Consider the following 24,259-nt stretch of genomic DNA (forward strand, 5'->3'; position numbering starts at 1 on the left):
TGGATCTCCTCTTTTCTCGCATTGAGACCCCACAATAGGCGTAATTGTAGGGGGGGGACAAGGGTGTTTGTCCTCCCAACTTTCATGGCACACTATGTTGTCCCCATTCATTTGGCTGGGGCACCTTTTCTTCAGATGTCATGTCCCCCCAACATTTTCAGCAAAGTTACTCCACTGGACCCCACCAAACCTTCAAGCTACACTGACTTACACAGATCTACGTGATCCGACCGCGGCTGATTTTGCCGCAGCCGGAAAGTTTGCATGATAAAGGTGCGAAACACCAAAAGTTCACACCTTTCTCACGCAAACACACGTACATACCCACAACACACCAATGACACCCCGCGCCCACACCCTCAACACACCCCCACGCACACCCCCCAACATAAACAAACCCCACATGCGTTTTTCTTCACGCCGAGTCCCTACGACGCCTGTTCCCTTTCCCTTCTGTGATCAGGAACTGGCGCTGCAGGGTCCCTTTTCTTTTTTTTTTTTCTTTTACGGGGGCTGCAGGAGTTTCCCCCGCAACCCTCGCTCACTATGTTGTACGCCGCAGTATGAGTTGAGATCTGTTGTTCTAGTAGTAGTGCGAGGCTTACTTGTGGGGCAGTGCTCAATCCATCACACCTTCAAATGCTAGTCTCTAATAAATGGCCACAATACTTTATTTCCAAAGGAATGGTTTCATTGTTCTGACCTTAATGACTACGAATAACTCAAATCATCGAGGAGTACTATAATATATTGAATCATTTTGTCTGGACTATCAACACTCTTCCTTTCAAATTCTTCCCTCCATCCTTTCCTCAAGCATAGAAATACCTTTTTGTGTTTGATTCACTTAATTTATTTAAATAGTAAATGCAAGAATATAATTTATCTATTTTTAGAACCTCTACTGGTTGGAGTTTAACTGAGGCAGTGTTGGTGACTGATCTCTGTTCATTGGATATGTGCTTACATTTGAATAGTGTATTAGCCAATGGTGAGCGAATGAACCTATTCGAGATTGGGCATGTATTCTGTGAAAACAAAATCATGCAACCCTCTATACTAAACTCCAACGAGCAACTCCCTCAAATTCATTCACCTCTTTCCATTTTTTTTTCTTTTCTTCTTTCTAGTGACGCTACAAGCAAATGTTGGTTCCACGTTCAAAGGATTCTTACTTCAAGCCCAAACTGTTGGCGGGAATGCCATTGTTGGCTCGTTTGACGTCAGTGATTCAAGCGCCCAAACCCTTCAGTGTAATAATATGGTGGTATGTACCTTAGCACTTCTTTTTTAAAATTGATAAGTAAAATTGTAGTGGGGTGTGCATTCACAAATAGAGGCTGAAGTGGCATGTACAACGTTGTATGCGTATAGCCCTTCCCCATCTCCTAGAGCTCATTACCTCTGTACAGCATGATTTTAAAATGTGAGTATTTTTTTATAACTCTGGATTAATGAACATCGGCACTCCTGTCTTTTGCCTTGGACTGATAATGCTGGAATTCATGTAACAATTGCTTTCTATCGGGATAACTCTATTTGTATTCCTAAGACTCTCTTGAACCTTCTCCAAGCATGATAACGTGCACTTGGAGAGCCTTGTGCTGTGAATTGCCTGCTTGGTTAAGATCTGTTTTTCTCTGGCACTTCCATACGAGAAAAAGAAATTGAAACCAATAGAACGTTGTGGGCAAAACACTTTGATTTGAAAGCAGAAACTATGGGCCTCATTACAACTTTGGCGGTCTGGAAACAAGGGTGGCAGTAAGCTCACCAGCACCCTTGTTTCCAGACCGGTAAATTACAAGTTTGCTTGCCGGGGCCTCTGCACCCAACAGGTCTGACACTGCCTGGGCACAGCGGCCAAGGTAGGCAGACTCTTCACGGAAGTGCCGGCACCGTTGGCAACAATGCCGGTGCTTCCGTGAACGTATTCCCATGGTGACCTATGGGACTCCACGGGAATGGGGAACAACATTTACTGGCACCTAACTTGCAGGCCCAACGGGACTTGTAATGTCCCGGTGGCACCGGGAATCTAGGTGCCAGTAAAATGTCACAAGTCCGGCAGAAACACAACGGAAGCACCGGCAGGGTTACCACCGTACCCGTAATGAGGTCCTATGTATTCATAAAAGGAGGATGTTTTAAAGTTAAGTGCTTGTTCTATGCAGGGCACATTTCTATGAGCCCTAACACTGCTCAGGTATTGTTAAAAGTGCGTTTGAGCAGAGTTGCCCCAAAACAACTCACTCAAACTCAAGCCTTTTGTGGCGGTTTAGCCCAATATTTCTCTCATAAATCTTTTGGAATGCATGAAGGGTTGGATTTTCATTGTCCGAGTATTTACAGGTCGTCTGCCTCAGTAATGTTGGTGGTTATGACTCCAAAGGAAATATTTTCCTCATTTCAGTCCATATCAGAGTCTGCCTTACTTGAGATTTTGGCTGCTCATTATCCAACAGCTTCTCCCCAAGAAACCTGCCATGCCAGAATTCTAAGAGGTTAGAATGCTGGTGGTTTCTGACCTTTGTCAAGTGATCAACAGCTTCATTGAAGCAGAGTGGTGATTACACCCCTACTCAAAAAAACTTTCCTTGGCTCTGGGCAATTTAGCAAATTTCTGCCCTATTTCTCTGTTACCTTTTTCAAGTAAATGGATGAAGGTGGCTGCAAATTTCCCAATTTCAATTGTTTTGTTGAAAAATATAGGTTGTTGTATCACACCCATGGTGGTTTTCATCCCTCTTGGAGTACAGAGTTGGTTGTGGTAGCAGCCATGGAGGACTTGAGACACATTGTAGATAAATAGTTGTGGTACTCTGATCCTGTTGTATCCTACTGTGACTGTTGTCACTATTGGCACGCTATCATCTTGCCTTGTCTCTATAGTCTAAGTATCCAAGATAAATCCCGGGCCTAGCTCGCCTCTTATTTGACAAATAGAATTCAGTCTGTATTTCCCCCATTTGAGCCTTCAAAAAACCTATTGCATTTGAGTTTGTTTAATCTTTACATGAGGCTGCTCAAAAATGTCATCCAGTCTTTTGGGGTCCTGCTTTTTATCTATGCAGAAGATGGCCAACAGAGATGGGAAACAGATTTAATTTGTTTGTTCATTTATTTTAGTGATTTCTTTTTTTACTTGGTTCCTCAGACGGCAAGCAGTTGCAGTGTCCTAAGGACTGTTTGTAACATGCAAGTCTTTGGATGAACTGCAATCATCTAAAACATAACATTCAGAACATTTCATACCTAGCCAACTAGCTGTACAATCTCTAACCCTATCAGTCGTTCATGATAATTGGTCTGATAAGTACTGGCTCTCTGCCCTTTTGTTTGTCTCTGCTGTGCTCCTATGAAGAAAGTAAAGGATATATGGGTTTGCCTTGACCCTTTGCTCAGCGCGGAATTTTCATATTAGTGTGGTCTTCAACTTTTTTGTGTTTTTATTTTCATTTACAATCTTTAAAAAAAGAGGTATGCATTATTTTTCTTTACCACATAAAATTCAAATGTTAAATGCTTTTGTTTCCAGCTGGGGCTGCCTAAAGCAGCTACGCATAAGCTATGAATCATTCAGTATGCTGCTACCTGATTGGCCCTGCATTTGGGACACCGATCCATACTAGTGCTGCAGATGTTACACTGCCTTCCTATGGAGATGCTGCGCCTGGTGCACAAGTCCTATTATATCTGAGCCACTTTTTTTCTCAGTAATCGAGTTGTGCACTACACGGTATTGTACGAAATTACCTAATGACAAAAGTCCGACCCCCCCATTTTCCGAACATATATATATATATAGGGGTGGGGTAAAGTGAATAAAAATGTATAGGGGTAAGGTGGGGGAGGGCTGTGGGTGGACTTCCATATATATATATATATTCAGTGAAAAAACTTTGTTAAAGGGACGTTATGGTTAAGTTGCGCTACTAAAAACCTATGAAATTCAGTGAAAAAACTTTGTTAAAGGGACGTTATGGTTCCAAGTAAAACCGAAAAACCCTTGAAATTCGCCAGTTATGGTAAGCTAGGCAACCATAACTCGCGCCACCACCGTGCACTGCTAAGACTAACACCCAGGACATCAAAGATGACATCACAAATGTCATTGATGACATCACTGATGACATCACATGTCTGGATCACTATTTTTTCTTTTGCTGACATATCTAGGCCACATGGTTTTCTTCAGTAACAGTCAGAAACTAAGAATTTTATTTTATTTGTAGACATATCCTTCTAGTAGGTTCTTACAGTAATTCCCTTAGAGTACAGTCACATCATATGAAACATAAACATATGGGAAAACACAAGCTTGAAAGACAGCAATCCTTTTTGTGCATTAAGATAATCACTAGACTTATCAGCACTTTCTGATAGTTCTGTTGTTTTTTTTTTTATGGCTGTACTTTCCCTGTATATGGTCATATTTGTATACATTGTACTCACCCTACTTTCCTTAGGGTCCAATCACATCAAGTGATACATATACATAGGGTAAATAGCAGCTTTGAAAACAGAGCAATTATGTATTTGCATGAAACTAATGAGTTAAGTTATGAATTGTTTCTGCTACTACTTGTGCTTTTTTGCTAACTTCACTTTCCCTGTATATACCCATATTGGTATGTGTTCTTGTGTCTTTGTGTTGTGTCTATAGTAATGCAATTATGCAATACATGGGTTTTATTAGCTACTTATTACATATTTCACAGTACACAAAAATCTATTAAGAAAACAATTATCATTTCATTATTCAACATATTAACATTACGAATATCATACCTTCATCTTGTACGCTGCACACAATGTTATGTTTCTGTATTAGTAGCTAAGTATTCAAGATAGAACCCCATAATAGGATGCTATTTATATCAATGAATCGTTCAATGCACTTATTAGGGTATATTTCTTGCAATGATTCTTGACACTTTTTTCGCAACATAATAAGAATCCCTTCTACACATATTTCATGAGAAGTACATGCACATGTGATGTCATCAGTGATGTCATCAATGACATTTGTGATGTCATCTTTGATGTCCTGGGTGTTAGTCTTAGCAGTGCACGGTGGTGGCGCGAGTTATGGTTGCTTAGCTTAGCATAACTGGCGAATTTCAAGGGTTTTTCAGTTTTACTTGGAACCATAACGTTCCTTTAACAAAGTTTTTTCACTGAATTTGAAAGGTTTTTAGTAGCGCAACTTAACCATAACGTCCCTTTAAGAAAGTTTTTTTCACTGAATTTCATAGTTTTTTAGTAGCATAACTTAACAATAATGACTTTGACTTTATATACATGTCATATGGAACTGACTAGATCTCTTCTTATGAACTTGATGTCCGCGACCTTTTTTAATGTTCACGGACATGTTCGGAGAACAGTAACACTACCTAAAAACTGTGGGGGGGGTGGTGGGGTATGTTTGATTGTTTTATCATAATATAGGAATATTTAACAAATTCAAAAAGCAGCACACAAACACATTATAGTAATACATAAGAAATGTAACCCATATATGTAACACACTAACCATTTATTTGAATACAATATGTTCTGAAATGGAATATACCACAAGAAGATAAATTGGCTTCCAACATAATTACCTCACAGGCACAACAGAATGAGAACAAGACCAGACCCACTGAATACATAGGACTTATCTTACCAGAAATGGTAAGTGCACTTCATTTTACTCCTATACTAAATTTCATTTACTAAACTTTCTGTATTAGATTAAAAAATATATTATCTTTTTTTTTTTTCTCACAGAAATGTCTAGTACTCTGGAATGGCTAGAGGACAATTTCCCACATGAAGAAATGTCACAAGATAGTGAAACTAATGGTAAACACTTTATAATATAAACCATTTATTTATTATTTTTTTATATACATTTAACATATATATTATTTTTTTGTACAGAGCATACCAGAATAGAAAAAACTTCAGAAAACCCTGTTATGGATAACAGTCTTCACAATATAGAAGAAAAAATGGATGTATTGTTGGCTACTTTTAATAATTTAAAAACTTTTGTAGAAAATCATTTCAAACCAAAAACCTTGTACCATTGCCCCACATGTACTTGTCCCTCCTCACCATATCCCAGTCAATTATCCCCAAACCCTCTCCATAATCCAAAACGTTTTGATGAGATTTCCATCCCTTCTTCACCTAATACCAATCATGTTGAAACCCCAAATTCTCCTGTTTTTGTTTGTTTCTGCCTCACCTTCTCTGTCATAAATTATTAATATATGTTAAATAAAGTTCAATTTTTATATTGTATTGTGAATAGTTTCCGTTTTTTTTTTAAACAATAAAAGTATCCGCGAACAGTGCAAGTGTTCTGAAATGTTCGTACATAAACGAAACTGGAGGTGTCCTGAAGAACACCACACCTGTTCGTACTGTTCGCTAGCAAATTGAAACTGTTCTAAGAACACACGTGGTGTCCTGAAATGTTCGTAAAGAAACAAAAATGATGTGTTCTGAACAACAGTACAACTGTTCGTAGTGTTCACTAGCAACATAAAACTGTACTAAGAACACACGCGGTGTCCTGAATTGTTCGTAAACAAACAAAAATTAAAGTGTCCTAAAGAACACTATACCTGTCCGGTACTGTTCGCTAGCAAGTTCAAACTGTTCTAAGAACGCTATTGGTGTCCTGAAATGTTCGTACGTAAACGAAAATGGAGGTGTCCTGAAGAACACTATACCTGTCCGTAGTGTTCGCTACCCAATTGAAACTGTTCTAACAACACATGCGGTGTCCTGAAATGTTCGTTTCACGTGTGACGCACTTTTAATTACTTCAGAACCCGAACAGTGTCCGTAGGACATCAATGCGCATGCGCTAACCAATCTCCGTGCACTTGGTGTCCTGCGGACAGGCGCTTCCTTCTCGGACTAGTTCGCAAACGGATCATATGACCGCGCCCACGCTCATCGTGTGTCCTGAAATGCGGACACTGTTCGTGTCCCCGAACAATTTAAAAGTACATTTTCAGTTAATCCATAATATTTTTCAATAAAATCTCACCATGGCAAAAGTCCCACATAGCAATCTTGAGTTTCTATATACCTTTTGAAACTTTCCGATCCTTTTTTTGTGTTCGATCTGTCCGCGGACAGTGCGCATGTCCGTGGACCGCGTACAAGCACCCCTATAAAAGACCACGCCCAAGAGCTTATTCCCATTGTGTTTCTGGCTATTCTTCAGAACACAGTGATTTTTGCTGCCACCTGCAGACTACACCATCATCGAGATGGCATTCCTGGATGCTGAACTGCCACTGGTGCTGCACCTGCTTCAGCACCACCCCCAACCCCTCCACCACCACCACCTCCCCAAGGGCCTGAAGAGGGGAACAGGAGTGAGGATGCGGAGGAGGAAGAGGATGATGAGAATGAGGTAGAGGAAATCCCTACTACCTGCACTAGGCATGAGTCTTGGGTGTGGTGGTTATTTACCATTCATGGGAATGGTACTAAGGCTCGTGCGAACCGTGTTACCTGCAATGAGTGCAAAATGATACTCAGTCGCGGGAAGCACGGTAAGTACAGCTTTGGGACCACTACTATGAAGCGACACCTGAGGTCATTTCACTCTGGGGCTATTCGCAGGGTTGTACCTTGCGAAGAACATAGCAGGTTGATTTCCTCTACTTCATCCTCTGTTTCTGATCCTGTCACCACAAGGACCACCTCTGTGGGACAGCGTCTTCCTCAAGATGCCTCACAGGCCATACAGAATGCTGATGACCCTTACCTTTCGAGGGTCACAGTTGTATGTATGTACTGTGACACAGTACTCTGCAGTGGGGAGCGACTTCGGAGTGCTTTTGAGACTATCGTCTCAGAGCACGAGAAGACCTGCTCACTACCCAAATAAAACCCACTCTACATCTTCCTCGCTCAGCTCGCCCTTTCCTATCCCTGTGGTTGGTGTCCCCCCCTTTACCCTCCTTTACCCTCCTCTCCTAGTGTGTCGTGTCTGAAAAACCGAAAAAAATACAAAATTACAAAAATCAAAAAAAATAAGGCTCTTTTCAGAGCCGCCTTTCCCAGTTAAAAAATAGAAGTGAAAATAAATGAAGCAGGGCTCTTGGTATTTTTTAGAAGTCCGCGGACAGTTTGCGAACATTAAAAAAATTGGGTTGCTACTCCATCACAAACATTGTAATTTTCTCTGGAAAGAAGTGGTGGCGCTGAAAAGAGCCTTTGGGTGGTGTTTGTAAGTCAAAAATTGTAAATGCTTAACATCTACTTCAAAATCGTTGTTGTAATTCCAAAAAAGGTCGCAATGCATTTTGTACATTTCTCAGAAAAATCTGATTGCCAGCATAAGTAAGATGGACTCCATCTCTGCGAAAAATGTATGTACTACAAAACATAATATTTTCATTATTAAAAGAAGACATGCCAAAATCTCTTAGAAAGCCACAAACAGCCTTATTAACATTGTGCCTTGCTTTTTCCATTTGTGGACCAAATGAAGAAGAACAAAGCCACATTTGTCTCTGCGCAATCCGTGAAAATATCACTTGAGAATTAGGAAACATGTCCATAACCTTCCTAAATCCTTCTTTCATAGCAAATTGCAAAAAAATTCCAGTCACATGTCCTAAACTGTTCCCTCCACAATGAATTACAATTATGTCTGGATGTTGCTCTGTCTCCAAAGTAGCACAGAGAGGTAGCAAGTCCAACCACTTCATTCCACATACTCCATGCCAGTGTACTTCCACATGTGGGAATCCAAGATCTACAGCTACTCCACAGCTTTCTGCATGCACCTTCAACCAATGTATCCACGAATCTCCTAAAATCCAAACCATCTGTTTTCTGAAACACACAGCCATAGCTATCTTTTGTTCTCTCAGCAAAAAGAGTATCTGAGAAAATCTCTCCTGGCACAACACACCCACCAAACTTTCCTGACCAATCCCTTTCAGTGCTTATTCTCATTTGCATGACTTCTGAACCCAAAAATCCCCGGATGTAACTCCCGATGTCCGCGAACTACCGCCATGTCCGCGGACATATCGTAACATGAACAGCCCTTCTACCATTTCCACTATACTCTCTCTGCCATTCCCTCATTGGATGTACCTCAAAAATCACATGACCATGCACCAATCACATTCAAGACCTCTACATCTAACTGCATCATCATAGATCAGCACTGAAAATGTACTCTGAATCTCTGAGTACAAGTGTCATATCATTGGCAAGCAGCATCTACCAGAAATACTGTACAAATCTTCACGATTTCTACTTGCAGCTCCATGCATATCCATATGCATGAACACAAACTTCAGGTATGCATATTTTCTGTATAGTAGATGAACACATTTTCAAACAGACTTTTACCTTGTAAAACCTGTAAAATGAATTTACTGTACTTTTTCAAACTATCACTTATAAACCTTTATACTTTTTACTTTCTTTATACACACACACTCAAATCATGTTAAACTAATATTTTTTAAATGAAATATATAGACTACATATATTCAAACAAAATTGCATGCAAACACAATCTGTTTAAACCTTTATAAAAATACTTATACAATTTCATATTTTTTGTTTTTATTTATTTACTTAATTACTTTAAATTAGACATGACATTGAGGCACTATTACCTAGAACAGTTTACTTACAGAAATAGTGGTATTCACTAATATATTATAAATTTCACAAGACATAGTAAAGATATTTTTTTTTTGCTACAGTTAGTCATTCAATACAATTTGTTCATTAAGAACATATCATATGTAGTGAACTGATGCAATGTATCTTATGTAAATAAATTAGTTTAATGGTTTTACAGAAGGCACTGAGGATTTCAATTAAAAAAAATCAATATCTAAATTAAAAACTGTGCTTTATACAAACAAAGTTACTAATTTGAAGCTTTTACAATTGCAGTGAAGACCAGTTTCCTGAAAAGAAGCAGCCGAATTCGAAGAAGAAAGAAAAACTAAGAAGTTGCCTGTTAATTTAAAAAAAAAGTAAGTAAAATATCACCATAATATTTGTATTATTAATCAAATATACTATAACATTAATACGAGCTATTTCGGTTTCTAAAAATAGAGATTTTGTACCATTTTGTCCAAAACTTTCCATGTCTTAAACAGCGATTTACAGCCAGAATGGCCCACAAATTTCTATTTTTGGACACACAAATTACCCAAGTGAACCACTACAATTTTCATATTATAGAACAAACAACTGTTTTAATTGTATACATTAGATTTACTATTTGTACTTTTCCACACCACTAGCTTACTTTTTTTTTGTCATCTGAACCCCAGTTTAGTAACACATAAATTCAAGAGTACCTATCCCTACTAGTTTTAGTTCCCAATGCACAATCACACACCATTACATACATCTTTATCATCTTACTCAAACACTCATGCACACAGCACACATACATTCCAGAACACCCCAACCCATATCTTCTTTATTTTTTTTCAACAGACCCTAAAGAATGCCTACCAAAAGTCAAGTCCGTAGAAAGCAACGCAAAAGTAGAGCAAATGAAAATAAAGGTGTCCAACATAAGCATCCATCTCTAGTAAAATTTGTAAAAAAAGTTGAAACAAAACAGCTAATACAATCATTTAGTGAAACACAAGAAGTTTCAAGTACAACAACTTTGCTTCCTCTATCAAAATGTAAAACAAACCAAAAAACAATTAACAGAAAATCAGCTATCAGTACAGATAAAACTACTTCTTCAAATTTTAATATAGTGCAAAGTAAGCATACCAAGAAAAGTATTTTAGCCAAAATATACCGTCACAAAGTCCTTCAAAATCTTATAAAAACAGGAGAGAAATCGGGTTCAAAGCTTAAAACCTATCGTAGGAAATTAATCTTAGAAACATTGATGGACAGTGCAATTCTTCTCAAAAGAAATGTATTTATTTTACTGTTAAACAAAATGAAACCACTAACAAAACTAATAACTAAATAACAAAAAAGACTTCTCAATAAGCGAAATATCAACAGAAAGAACTTAAGTATCAGCGGAGGTGAATGGAATCACACTACAAGCACAGAACCATATTTTAATGAAGAAGCGTACAAACAAAAGCAAACTAATACAATTGCCATACATAGCAGTGGTCGAGGTTATGAAAAAGTGAATAATACCATAATGGAACAAGAAGTACTTATTACAAAAATATGCCCTGAAAACTTAGAATTACCCCTCCATTCAACTGAATCAGAACGTCTAGTGTACAAATTGCCATGCACGTCAATGTGTAACATTCCCAAACAATGGTTCAAATCTTTACGCCAATTCCTCAATAAATATGTAAAAAGCAAAGACAAAATTAAATTACTGCAAAATATAGATGCCTGTCCAGTGCACAAGTACACAGGATTACAAGGACATTCATTGGCCTGCATTACAGGACCTACTTGTAAAACCACTTTCCATGATATCAAAAGGATATCAACACATCATTCAACTATAAGAAATCTAGTCTATAAACTTTACTATGCTAAAAGTCCTGCTTTAGCACTAGCAAAGTTAAATAACATCCTTCTACATGGTACAGCAAAAGACCTACTTGAAGAAATTCACTATATCCAGAAAAAATATTTTGGAAGTGAAAGCCATTTACAGAATGAAATAGCTTTAAACCAATTAAGCAACAATTCTACACATTGCAACCTTTTGCTAAACACTTACAAAAAAGAAATACTAAAATTTAAAAGTACATCAGCTGAAGTACCAAACCATGTATGTGTATGTTGCCGTAGAGTTTTTTTATAAAAGTAACACAAAAACTGTGGACCTATCATACAAAATAGGAGACAATGAAGATTCTAAATGGTTTGAATTAGCTCTCTACCTTGTAGCAGAAAACAAATATGAAATAACTGAGCCCTTAATACTTTGCAGTTATTGCACTACAAAACTTGACAACAACCAAACTCCTTCACGTTGTATCACAAATAATTTGGAATTATACCCAGTACCAAAACCTCTACAACAACTTAATTTATATGAGAGCATCATAATTCAAACAGTACACCCATTTCAAGCAATAATACGCCTTCAACCAAAAACAGCAAAATTACCTCCCTCTGAATTGGTAAAAGGCATTCGTGGAAAAGTAGTTTATTTACCATTAAATCTAAAAGAAAATGTGCAACGTCCAATGCAGCAATCTTTAATTATATTAGTAAATGGAGTACCTACAAAAGACAAAAAAATATGGCAACAGCTGGTAGATTTATATAAAGTTAGACAAGCCTTCCAATATCTTAAAGAGAATAATGAATATTACAAAGAAATTAATATTGAAGAAAACTTGAAAGATACAACTGAAATAATTCAAGAAACACAAGAAGCTGGTCAATTTGAGCTACTAGATCCTGCTACAATATCAAATACTTTAGACCAGTATACAATTCATCCTTTGCACTGTAATGACACCGTACAAGATGAACTGGAAACTTACCAAATGCGTCAAACAAAAGGTTCGCCAATCAGTATATGGGAAAAAAGTATAGAAGCACGTGCTTTTCCTCTACTCTTTCCTACTGGCAAAGGAGGAAGGTATGATGATAGACCTATTCAAATATCAGCTTCAGAATACCGCTCATTACGGATGTATTCTGAAGATCCCAGATTTAGACAAAATGTGGAATACATATTCCACCTACTCTTTGAAAGTGAACTAGCAACTTTATGTTACGGAGTTGCACACATATTAAAATCAGGATCACACTTTCAAAATATGACAGCTACACAATTATTAGAGAAAGTGCAACAAAAGGATGAGGTTTTACAATCAAATATTACAAATCTATTAGCAAATATGCGTGGTACTAAAGTGTACTGGTTTAAACGTCATGGAGATGTACGTGTATGATCAGAAACCTTGGCCCACCCACTTGGTTTGTTACATTAAGTTGTGCAGAATATGCATGGGAAGATTTACATGATTTCCTACGCATATCAAATAAAAACAAAACAAACATAGATATTCTAACACCTGGAGAACTTTGTTCTTTGGATCCTGTTAATGTTTCAAGATATTTTCACCTTCGCTTCATTGCTATGCTACATTTTATTTGTAATAAAACTGTTCCTCCCCTTGGAGAAGTGCAACACTTTTTTTGGAGAAAAGAATACCAAGCCAGAGGAGCACCACATATCCACATGCTTTTATGGATTAAAGATGCTCCTAAATTTGGTCAAGACAGTGATGCCACTGTTTTACAGTTTATTGAAAAATATGTCACTTGTGAAATTCCATCAGAAGCCACAAATAGTGATCTTCGTGCACAAATTTTACAATTTCAAAGACACAAATGTGGAAAATATTGTCGTCCCAAATACAAAAACAAAGGCAAATACTACACCAAATGCAGATTTGGTTTCCCTAGACCAGTTACAAATACAGGTCAAGTAAACAACCTCATGTCTTCAGTTAGACATAGTGTTAAAGGTAAGTCACCTAAAAATACATATTACATAAAAAGAAAAGAAGAAGAAAAATATATCAATGATTATAATGCAATCATTGCCCACTTATGGAATGCAAACATAGATGTGCAGTACATTGCAGACAATTCTACTGCAGTTGCACTATATGTCACAGCATACTTAACTAAAGCAGAAAAGACAGAGCTCCAAGAACTCTGGAATGACCTGTCATCAGATAAAACAGTATCTCAGAAATTATACAGCTTGGGCATAAAAATGCTCACCCATAGAGAATGTGGATCTTATGAAGTAGCTGATCGTTTAACTGGTACTTCATTGTATGGTAAATCTGAAAATATAGTATGGCTAAGTCTTGGTCCTGCTAAATCTAGAAAAATAGTTCTAAAATCATATGAAGATATAGAAACAATAGCAAAACATGATCCCAACAGCCAAGACATTTTAAAAAACAATTTATTGGACACATACTACCCAAACAGAAGTAATACTTTGGAAAACATGTGTTTATATCAAATAGCCCAAAACTACACATACAAAAATAATATGAAACCTGATGAAAAAAAAGGTAAATATAGAGTGACAGACTGTGAAGGCAGCTTAGTTAAACTCACTAAACCAAATTTAATTAATCATATCAAATTGTCATTGAAGACTCCTCAACATAAAGAAGTATATTACATGTCTCTGCTACAACTCTTCAAACCATGGAGAAAAGAAGAACAATTACTAGATAACCATGACTCATATGAGGATGCTTTCAAAGCAAATGAAAGCACTATAACTGATGTAAACTTTACACAGTACAAAACAATGTTGCACAATGAACAGCAACATGAAGAAGAACTCCAAGCCCAACTAGATAAGGATACTCCTGACAGTAGTCAACCTTCTGTAACAGGAAGCCAAGAACCACTGGGAGAACCACTAATACTAAATGAGGCAGAATTAGCTATGATAGAAGTAGAAAACACCATGTGTCAGTATGAAGATAAGGAAGACTTAACTATACTACAATCAAAACTAAACAATGAGCAAAGTAGCATTTTTCAAGAAGTAACAAAACAAATTGCACATGGTGTAAAACATGAAAATAAAGAATGTTCCGGCCATGATTATAAACCTATACTACTGTACGTCAGTGGTGAAGCTGGTTCTGGCAAAACATTCCTAATCAAAATCATTAGTAAGTTCCTTCAACAATTGACAAACAACAAACTGTCAGCTGTTGCCACTGCCCCCACAGGTTTAGCTGCCTACAACATAGGTGGTGTTACATTACACCGATTACTACTATTACCAGTAGAACACCAGAACAAATTAGACTATTACAAACTTTCTGCAGAAGCTGCAATGGAATTACGCAGAGTATTGAAACAAATGAAAATGCTACTAATAGATGAAGTGAGCATGGTCTCCAACCTGATGTTAGCTTTGATTCACCTCAGATTACAGGAAGTACTCAAAACAGACTATGAAGAGCTCTTTGCAGGAAAACACATTATTGTTTTTGGAGATCACCAGTAAAAGGTGAACCTATTTTTAAAACATTAGCGCACAAACTCTGCCGTAAAACTGTTGGCAGCATTGGAAATGTCAACCTTTGGCAACATTTCCAATACAGAGAATGAACAGAAAACATGCGCCAATCTGCAGATCTAACTTATGCCAACATTTTAAAAAGTTTGAGAGTTGGTATACTTTCTAAAGAAGCAGAAGCAACATTGAAAACCCGGCACATTAATGCACTTTATGACGATAATGCATGTGCTACAGATGTTATGGAACAATTAGCCCACAAAAATGTCAATTGTATGGCCTTAATGCCAACTCTTGCAAGCTTTTTCAAATTCAATGAAATAATGTTAAGTAAAGAAATGCAACCAATTATGGAAAATAGCGCCACAGACAAACTAGATGTACATGGCATGACACTACCCATGTGTGACCAAGCCACAACAAGACTAAATAATTTAGAAAAATCAATCTCAAACACAGCAGGCTTAGAAAAGATGTTAAAATTATCCTTAAATTGCAGAGTAATGCTTAAACGTAACCTTGACGTGGACCAAGGACTAGTTAATGGAGCACTGGGTACAGTTGTTGGCTTTCAAACATACCCACGTGACAACAAAATTCAGTTTGTCAATATACTCTTTGACAAACTTTCAGAAGTAAAACGGATAGGACGCTCAACAGCTAGATTCCTTCTCTTCAAAGATATGTATGTACGCAGAGAACAATTTTCTCTAACTCTTGCATACGCAGTCACGATTCATAAATCACAAGGTCTTACCCTAGACAAAGCAATGATAGATATTGGTAACACAGTCTTTAAAGAAGGCATGAGCTACGTAGCACTGTCACGCTTACGTACACTTGACGGTCTATTTCTAATCAACTTTGATGCAAGTAAAGTAAACGCTGATATTCCTTGCATTTTAGAATATAATAGTCTTCGCTCACTATACACTCCCCATCTAAACACATATTCTGTTCCACAAAAACTAAAACGTTGTAAAAGAAAACTAAATCAAACAGAAATGCAACAGGACGTCACTGCAAATCCTCCAAAGAGAGTAAAAGAAACTAATACTTCATCAAGTACCACAAACAAAAAAGAATCAATTAGAGAAAGTAAACCAGGTACTTCTTTAAAGAAGGAAGACAAACTCCAAAAAAAGCAGTTAGATACAGAACTACCTGGACCATTTAAATTCTCAAATATAGTTGGTGTAAATTGCTATGCAAATGTAGCAATGAATATTCTATTTCAATTACCACCAATTGTTGACAACATTTACTTACACAGTACAGACCCATTGTGTTTGCAAATGTTAGTATTTCACAGAAATGCAGCAAACAATCCTGACAACACATATAGTGTTTTTGGAGTAAGACGACAATTGGACTACTGTGCTGGAATGGTGAAATTCACTATAAACTCACAGGAAGATCCACAAGAATTTCTAATGTACTTACTACAAGTACTGGAAAACAAAAGCATACCTATAAATGAAATCTTTCAGATTTCATACATGTGGAAACATACATGCACTCTCTGCAACAATGTGACGCAAGAAGAAATCCCCAATGAACGCTTCATATATATATATATCAATACCAAATTGTGAATCCATTCCATTTCAGCAACTTGTACAAAATGCAAACCATGGTAGATTATGCTCTACCTGCAATTCAGATAATCGCTCCACGTTAGTAATACAAACACATAGTAAATACGTAATACTAATGCTTCTACGTTACAATGCAGATGGTACCAAAAACAACTGCAAGCTGACTGGATTCACACATGGTCAAATATCACTTGGTAAGAAAACCTTCACAACAATAGGTATAATCTACCACGAAGGAGCCACAACCAATTCAGGGCACTACACTGGATATATAAAAAAGAAATGTGGATGGTTTGAATGTAATGATAGTACTATTACTCTAAAGCAGAGATTACCATCAAATCTTACAAACGCTTATTTGATGTTCTTAAAACCAAAATTTGATAAATAAACTGTATTTAAACCTTTAAGTAAATTTGTGTTAAAAAAATATAAACTGTTAGAATACTCCAAAAGCTATCTAACAGCTCAAAGATTCTACAACAACTAATCAGATAAATGAATACCACTAAATTAGGCCAAAAAATACAGTTAGAATACGCCAATTGGTATCTAGCTGCTCCAAAATTTTATAATATCAAAACAAATGAAGAATCTGTTACTGCTCCAAAAAAAATACAACAAAGCAAAGTATAAAGCATTAGCCAGAAACAACAAGTGAACACTGAAAACAAACAAACAAATATACTGTAGCATAACAGAAAAAAGGTTTTTTTTAATCCAACATGGATTTTTTTTTTCTCCCACAGACCCAATGATTTTAGCAACAAATACAGAAACTGAGCAAATTGCACAGTACTCTGATTTGTACTCTACTAAATAAGAGGGTCGAAAAAAAATAAAAGTATATTGCTTATACAATGTAATAAGTCATTACAAAATACTAATACTAACATGCTATTTTCTTTTATCACAGAAATGAAGAAGAAAAACATGGACTCCCATTACTAGACCAAACAGTAAGTATACAATAATAAGGACAACCATAGCAGCATATCACATCCATAGTATCTAATACCTTTGTTCCTTATACATTTGTTTTTCACCCAAAGTTATAAGCAAATATGAATGTGATATGCTGCGGTGGTTGTTGCCAGGGCATAGAGTCTTGGGTGCATGGCCAAATGGCCATGCACCCAAGACTCTATGCCCTGGCAACAACCACCGCAGCATATCACATCCATAGAGTCAAACATTTCAACTATGATCTATGGGAAACTTTTAATGTCCGCGAACAATGTGAGTGTTCTTAGAACACTTTGAACTTGCCAGCGAACAATACGGACACCGTTTTCAGGACACCCCCTACGAACATTTCAGAACAACGCAATAGTTCTTAGAACACTTTCAACTTAACAATGAACAATACGGACAGCGTCCTAAGGACACCCCCTACGAACATTCCAGGACACCGGGAGTGTTCTCAAAAACGTCTTCAGAACACCCCCATTTTGTTTATTTGCGAACATTTCAGGACACCGCGGGTGTTCTTAGAACACATTCAACTTGACAGAGAACAATACAGACAGCGTCCTCAGGACACCCCTACGAACACTCCCCGGACACCGCAAGTGTTCTTAGAAGCGTCTTCAGAACACCACCATCTTGTTTATTTGCGAACATTTCAGGACACCGCGAGTGTTCTTAGGACATATTCTACTTGACAGAGAACAATACAGACAGCGTCCTCAGGACACCCCCTACGAACATGCCAGGACACCGCGAGTGTTCTTAGAAGCTTCTTCAGAACACCACCATATTGTTTATTTGCGAAAATTTCAGGACACCGCAGGTGTTCTTAGAACACATTCAACTTGACGGAGAACAATACGGACAGTGTCCTTAAGACACCCCCTACGAACACTCCCCGGACACCGCGAGTGTTCTTAGAACAGTTTCACTTTGCTTGCGAACAAAACGGACACATATTGAGTCCTTAGAACACCCCCTAGTCAGTTTGTTTAGAACATCTCCGAACACCCGTGATGTCCGCAAACAAATTGAACACAAAAAGAACGCCTAACACATAAAAAACACAACTTTAATCCTATCTCATACACTCCCACCCTCCCCAAACACTCCTACACACCAACACACTCTACAAAATACACATTTTGAACAAAGTTTCTTCGCGCTGTCCGCAGACGTCCGCGAATCCAAGATGGCGGGCGCTACCGAAAAATCTGACGCGCTTCACGCTCCACGCCGTCCAATCAGCGAACACGTTGCATGTCCGCGAACATCACGCAAGACGATTGGCCAATCAGGACACTGTCCACGGAGCGAATAGGGAAGTGTGTCTGCGAACCGAACACAGATATCACTAATTTTTTTTTACCTACTTTTTGGTCATTTAAAAAAAAAACTACTGGACGGATTTTCACCAAATTTGCAAAAGCACGCTTTCGGGACCAATCCGCTGCTCATGGTCCAAATTTGGTGGAAATTCGTCCAGCGGTTTGGGCTGTAGGCGCGAGCAAAATTTTTTTCCCATTCAGTCTATTGGAAAAAAAAAAAGTTTTGGGACCCCCCCCTATAACTTTGCCTCCCCTGGACGAATCCTCACCAAACTTTGCAAAATTCAGAGTGACCCAAATACTTTTTTTGCAAAGTTTGGTGAGGATCCGTCCAGGGGGAGCGAAGTTATAAGCCACCCAAAAAGTGCTCTTCCTATGGAAACAGCAACTTAACCACAACTACCATGTAATATATACAGGGGAAAAGAAAATCGGACTTTTGGAAGTCAGACTTTTGTATTCGGTAATTTCACACAGATTCCACTACACGCCTTCCCAGTCATTGCGCTAAGCACCAGTAGGTCTTTTCACTATACCCATGTTTAGATATGTTTAGATATGTTAGATGCAGTGGACGCTCCTTTTCCATTCAGACATCCACGCTCTGGAATGCCCTAACCACTAATCTCCCTTACCCCAACCATCTGGAGTTTATGCTGAAATTGTAGGCCACCTTCTTTCCTCACTAAGTACTTCCCTTCGCCCAAGGATTTTGGGGTTCAGGTTTACTCCAGGATGCCATTTTAAGGTGATGTAGTTCCTTACACCATCAATCCTTATTTCCGTGTGCATGCCCTGCCTTTTAAAGGGTAGGTCCTTTGGATGTTCCATGGATGGATGGATGAAGAAAGCATGTTTTCCCCATAGACCACTCCAAGTAAGTTTTGAGCCTGATTCGCAAAACCGTTTTGTGATGTATGCCAAAGTGAAATGACCCAAACTAGGGCACAAGATAGCTGCGGTGGCCTGGGAGAGACGGGGAGCAATGTAAAGCAGCAGAATTGGGAAAGCAGTCCTGCACTGGACAAGCAAATTCCACATTCATGCAGGGTAAAACACCCTGATGTCCTAGCAAGGAAATAAAAGGAATGCTCAAAGAAAATGAAGGCATGAGTTGCTCATGAACATGCCAGGCAGCATTTGCTCCAATATTGAATTGGACACATCTAGGGAGAAAATAAGCATTTCATTGCGCCAATGTTGATCAGTGCATCATGCCAAGGGATAGGCACATCCTGGATGCCACTTTCGAATATTGCAGATCCAGTAGACCACATGCTGCTGCGGCATCTCATGAGGCAGAGTCCACATATTGTATCTAAATCTTCAGCAGGAGAGTGTAGAGCTGGAACATTGAGAAGTCTTCACGAGTTTCCTTGCCTCTCCCCCCACACCCCCACTGTAATATTTCAAATGCTAGCACAGTGGTGGGAGGGTGGGACTGGAAGTGGCTGCATCCGTCATATGTGCGTATGACAACCCTAATACTGCGTGATTCTTCCGTGTTCAGTATTCCCGGCCCCCAAATCCCACAGATAGGATTAGGCACAGCCGTAAGAGTCAGTGGAATTTGCCGGTAGACTAAAACCGCATCCAAACTAGGTCCTGGATTTATTTGGGGATCCCACTTTGTTGGGCTAATCTGGACTGTGGCATCTCGGGAGCTTTGGTGGGATGTGGAAAGCTATGGTGACAATATAAAACAACCAGCTCAGTTTCATTTTGTGGTTTCTCTTAGGCTGTAGGAGTAGACATTTGCAGGGCAGGCTTGCATCTGTTTTATAGATGTTTGGGTGGACCTTAATGTTTTTTGTTTTTTTTTTACATTGTGTTAGTTTTTAGTGATTGATCATTATTTTGTTATTTTTCTCTGTGTTTATTGGGCCTCCTTTTTGTCATTTGTTACCATTACATTCCCTCCTAACAAGTGAAAAAAAAAGTTTCTCCACTTCCTCTGCCTCTTTTGTCACCCCAAAATCTATTAAAAAGCAAATTTACTAAACACTTTTTTTTCCATTTTGTATTCCTAACCACATTTGACTTTCCCCTTTCAGGCATTGCTTCCTCCATTTCTTTCCTTAGCATACCTTTTACCAACAATAAAATAAAATGCATGGAATACAAAATTGATATTTATTCCCATTTGTTTGTGAATCCTAAACATTCCTCCCCATTTGTGTATGAATCACAGAATCCTTTGTGTTTTAATCATTCCTTCTTGTGTGTCTGGGAACTCTTTCCATTTCTCTGTCTCATGTGAATCCCTGTTTGTCTTTTCAGTCATGTGTCTGTTATTTCTGTTTAGTTTGTGTCTTTAGAAAGCAATTGAAATCATAGAGTGGGCCTGTGACTTGATCTCAAAGAATGATGTTGAAGGAAGAGGAAATTTAGTTCACAGGTCTTGGAGAAGGGTGAGCTTCTTGTGCATGTGTGGTTAGGTGCCGGCAGGGGAGTTGCTAGGTCTGGAAAAGACCCAGGGCTAAGCTGATGTCAGAACTGTTGGGACTGGGGGTAGCAAGTCTTTTGGCTGTAGCTCCTGAGATTCTATCCGGGGCTACAACCAAAAGATCAGGGGCTATAGCCCCCTTAGCCCTCCCCCCCTTAGCCCCCCACCCCTTAGCAACGCCCCTGGGTGCCGGGCACCCACAGCAAGTGTTGCTATGAAGGGAGTATCCTAGGGAGTCTTCTTAGAAAGGGGAAAATGTAGCAGGGCTGACCAGGGCGGGTTTGCCGAGGAAGAAAAGGCAGAAGAAGCTGTGATGGAGGAGTTCTTCTGAAACAGCAAGCCCTTGTGCCAGTGGTGAATGAATGAGCTGTGGAGTATGACTGGAAGGCTCTATTGAAGATCGTAGCAATGTAGGAGGGTATGGAAGCTCTGAATATAGGACAGGACAGGGCTTTCCAGACTTTGGGCCATATGACATTGGGTTGGAGAGGAAATGGTGGTAATTCACTGGGGAGAAGGTGCAGCAGAGGTTTGGAATGAGTTTTGAGCTCTAGAGCGTGTAGGAGGTGGTGATGGAAGAGGAACAATGTGATGCAATTTGATTGTCTTGAGCAGGTAGTTAATGAGGTTGAAGAGACATTTGCCTGCATAGGTGCAGTGGCTTCTGTTTCCCTTGCCATGATTTGGGCGTAATCGGGGACATCCAGTGACTCTTCCCACCATTGAGAACTGAGATTGGCTTATGCGTCCTTTGGTCACACATACCTCTGTTTAATTGTGCTGGGCAGGACTGCTGTGGAACATGGATCGAGCTCTGTAAGGTCTTTTCTACAATCTTGAATGGAAAATATGCTGTCAGTGTAGCACTCCAGCATCTCACTGCTGTGGAATCCTTGCTTGCTGCAAAAACAGGCACAAGCACATTTTGCTCAAAAGTATGCATGTCTCACAGGCTTCTCTGAGGAAACCATTTAACTATAATGACTAACTTTAGGAATGCTGCAATGGAGGCTTCAGTGAACTGTTCTGAAGGGTCTAGCATGACATGGGCTCATACACTGACAGTCCTCTGCCACAGAACTGTGGGTTGGTGGGGTGGTCCAGGAGGATCTCCAGCATACTGCCTCAAAGCCCACCGTCCTGTTACATGTCATGCCCCCTGGTCCCTTTCACCATTCCATATAGAGCATCACGTGAAAGGAAAACCACATTGGCACACTAATTAGTCACTGAAAAGAGATGTCACATGAATGCATGTCCTTCATGGTGTTCCTGTGAATCTCCCCTCCCTGCTAGAATTCAGTAGTTGCAAACAAAAGATAACCTGTTCTTTTTTACATGTTTCCATGAGCTCCCAATCATCTGCAATGACTAAACTAAGGGAGCAACCAAGGTGCACAAAAAAACTGTTTATTTACTCCTTTCGGCTGGTAGAAGGTCCACAGACGTTCTCAATTACTTCCTGGTAGCCTAGGGGTTCTAAACTAAACAAATGACATCATCATATTCATATAAACAATATTTACAATCTACCATTTGTTATTAAAATAAAAACAGTCCATACAATACTTCTTCTAATTGTACAATCATTATCTTTGAGCCTGCCCAGAATCCCTCCCATTATGCACAACTATGTCCTGGGCATCATCAAACCTTGATTTAATTGGTTTGCACCACAAGATGTTGAAATTGTTAAAATACTGGTGCCTGTTACTGATGAGGCCTTGGATGTTACACTTATACACAACAGTCTAATTAGCTTCCGGTGGGAAAGGAGAGATCAAAATGTTGCCCTAAACAAAGAACTATCAATCTCATTCCATCTCCTCTTTCCACACTGGGCCCCAATTGCCTAGACTGTTTGCTCAAACTTGACACTTCGTATTGTACTCCTTTCTGATGTGTACTGCTGCCCACAGGTGTTTGATCTAATTGGGTCATGCCGTGCAGAGCTTTTTCATTGTAGTGTGAGGCCGGTGTAGGAGACCTATGCCTTCCATTGATTTAACCTGTTAGTGTGTTCTTCGTGCATGTGCTGAACTGCTTGCACCATTGGAGGCGCTGTCGGCACATTTTTCTAGTGCGTTATCGTCAACGTTACTGCGTGCATGTGTCAATTGAAACTTGTAGAACTCTATTTGCTAGCAAGCAACTAACTTGATTATTGCTTTTCTGAACTAGAACCATGAGAAAGACCTATTCGAGCAGTTGCAGCTATCCTCCCCTTTGCTCATTCTTGGCACCTTCAGTCGTCTGGACACCATCATGGAACAACAAAAATCCCTATTGAGCTATTGAAACCAAAATGCCATGCTTTTCGACCATGTGCCGTGCAGTGCCTCGCAAAGGGAAAATGGCACTTCTGTTGCCATTTTATAATGCTGCTTATATATTTATATACCCTACCTAACTGTACATACCACCATGTATTACACCATGTATTACATCCCATCTCTACAATGTGACAAACTAAATGTATCCTGCTTGTGTTACAGTCTACATGGCAGTGGCCTACACAAAATGACACCTTATTCTAGTTTTCTTATTTGATATGTTCGCTCTCATTTGGGAACAGACGGGGCATGGCCATGCACGTGACTGGTCTTATCTGCACCATCCTGCATCTTTCTGTCAACTAAAATATATTTTAATTTTTGAAGTCTTCCGCAACTAAAGTAAATGTAAATGTTCTACCTCTTCCTCATCTAAATCCTATTTGAATCTTCTGGCTCAACTAGATCTTATTTCTAGCCTGGCTAGCCTTCAACTAATGCATTTTGCCTCTATTGCTCTACAACCCTCCGGTCTCTTCCCCAAATACTGATCTCAAAATGAAACCCTGCATGCCCTATTTATTTATATATTTGTAGAGCGTGCCAAGCCCAAG

At 38.9% G+C, this 24,259-nt stretch overlaps 1 protein-coding gene across 3 annotated transcripts in view; it reads left to right on the forward strand.

Annotated features, from left to right (window-relative positions):
- The window catches only part of LOC138540387 (putative ferric-chelate reductase 1), a 552,853-nt gene that overhangs the window by 88,700 nt on the left and 439,894 nt on the right, over positions 1 to 24,259 (forward strand). For all 3 annotated transcript variants that reach the window (XM_069641681.1, XM_069641682.1, XM_069641683.1), the window contains exon 3: positions 1,131 to 1,267. In XM_069641681.1, the coding sequence (XP_069497782.1) occupies positions 1,131 to 1,267 (137 nt within the window). The remainder of the gene's footprint in view (positions 1 to 1,130; positions 1,268 to 24,259) is intronic.

Source organism: Ambystoma mexicanum, chromosome 1q, assembly GCF_040938575.1.
Source record: "Ambystoma mexicanum isolate Mex_15411 chromosome 1q, UKY_AmexF1_1, whole genome shotgun sequence".
In the NCBI taxonomy this organism is placed as follows: domain Eukaryota; kingdom Metazoa; phylum Chordata; class Amphibia; order Caudata; family Ambystomatidae; genus Ambystoma; species Ambystoma mexicanum.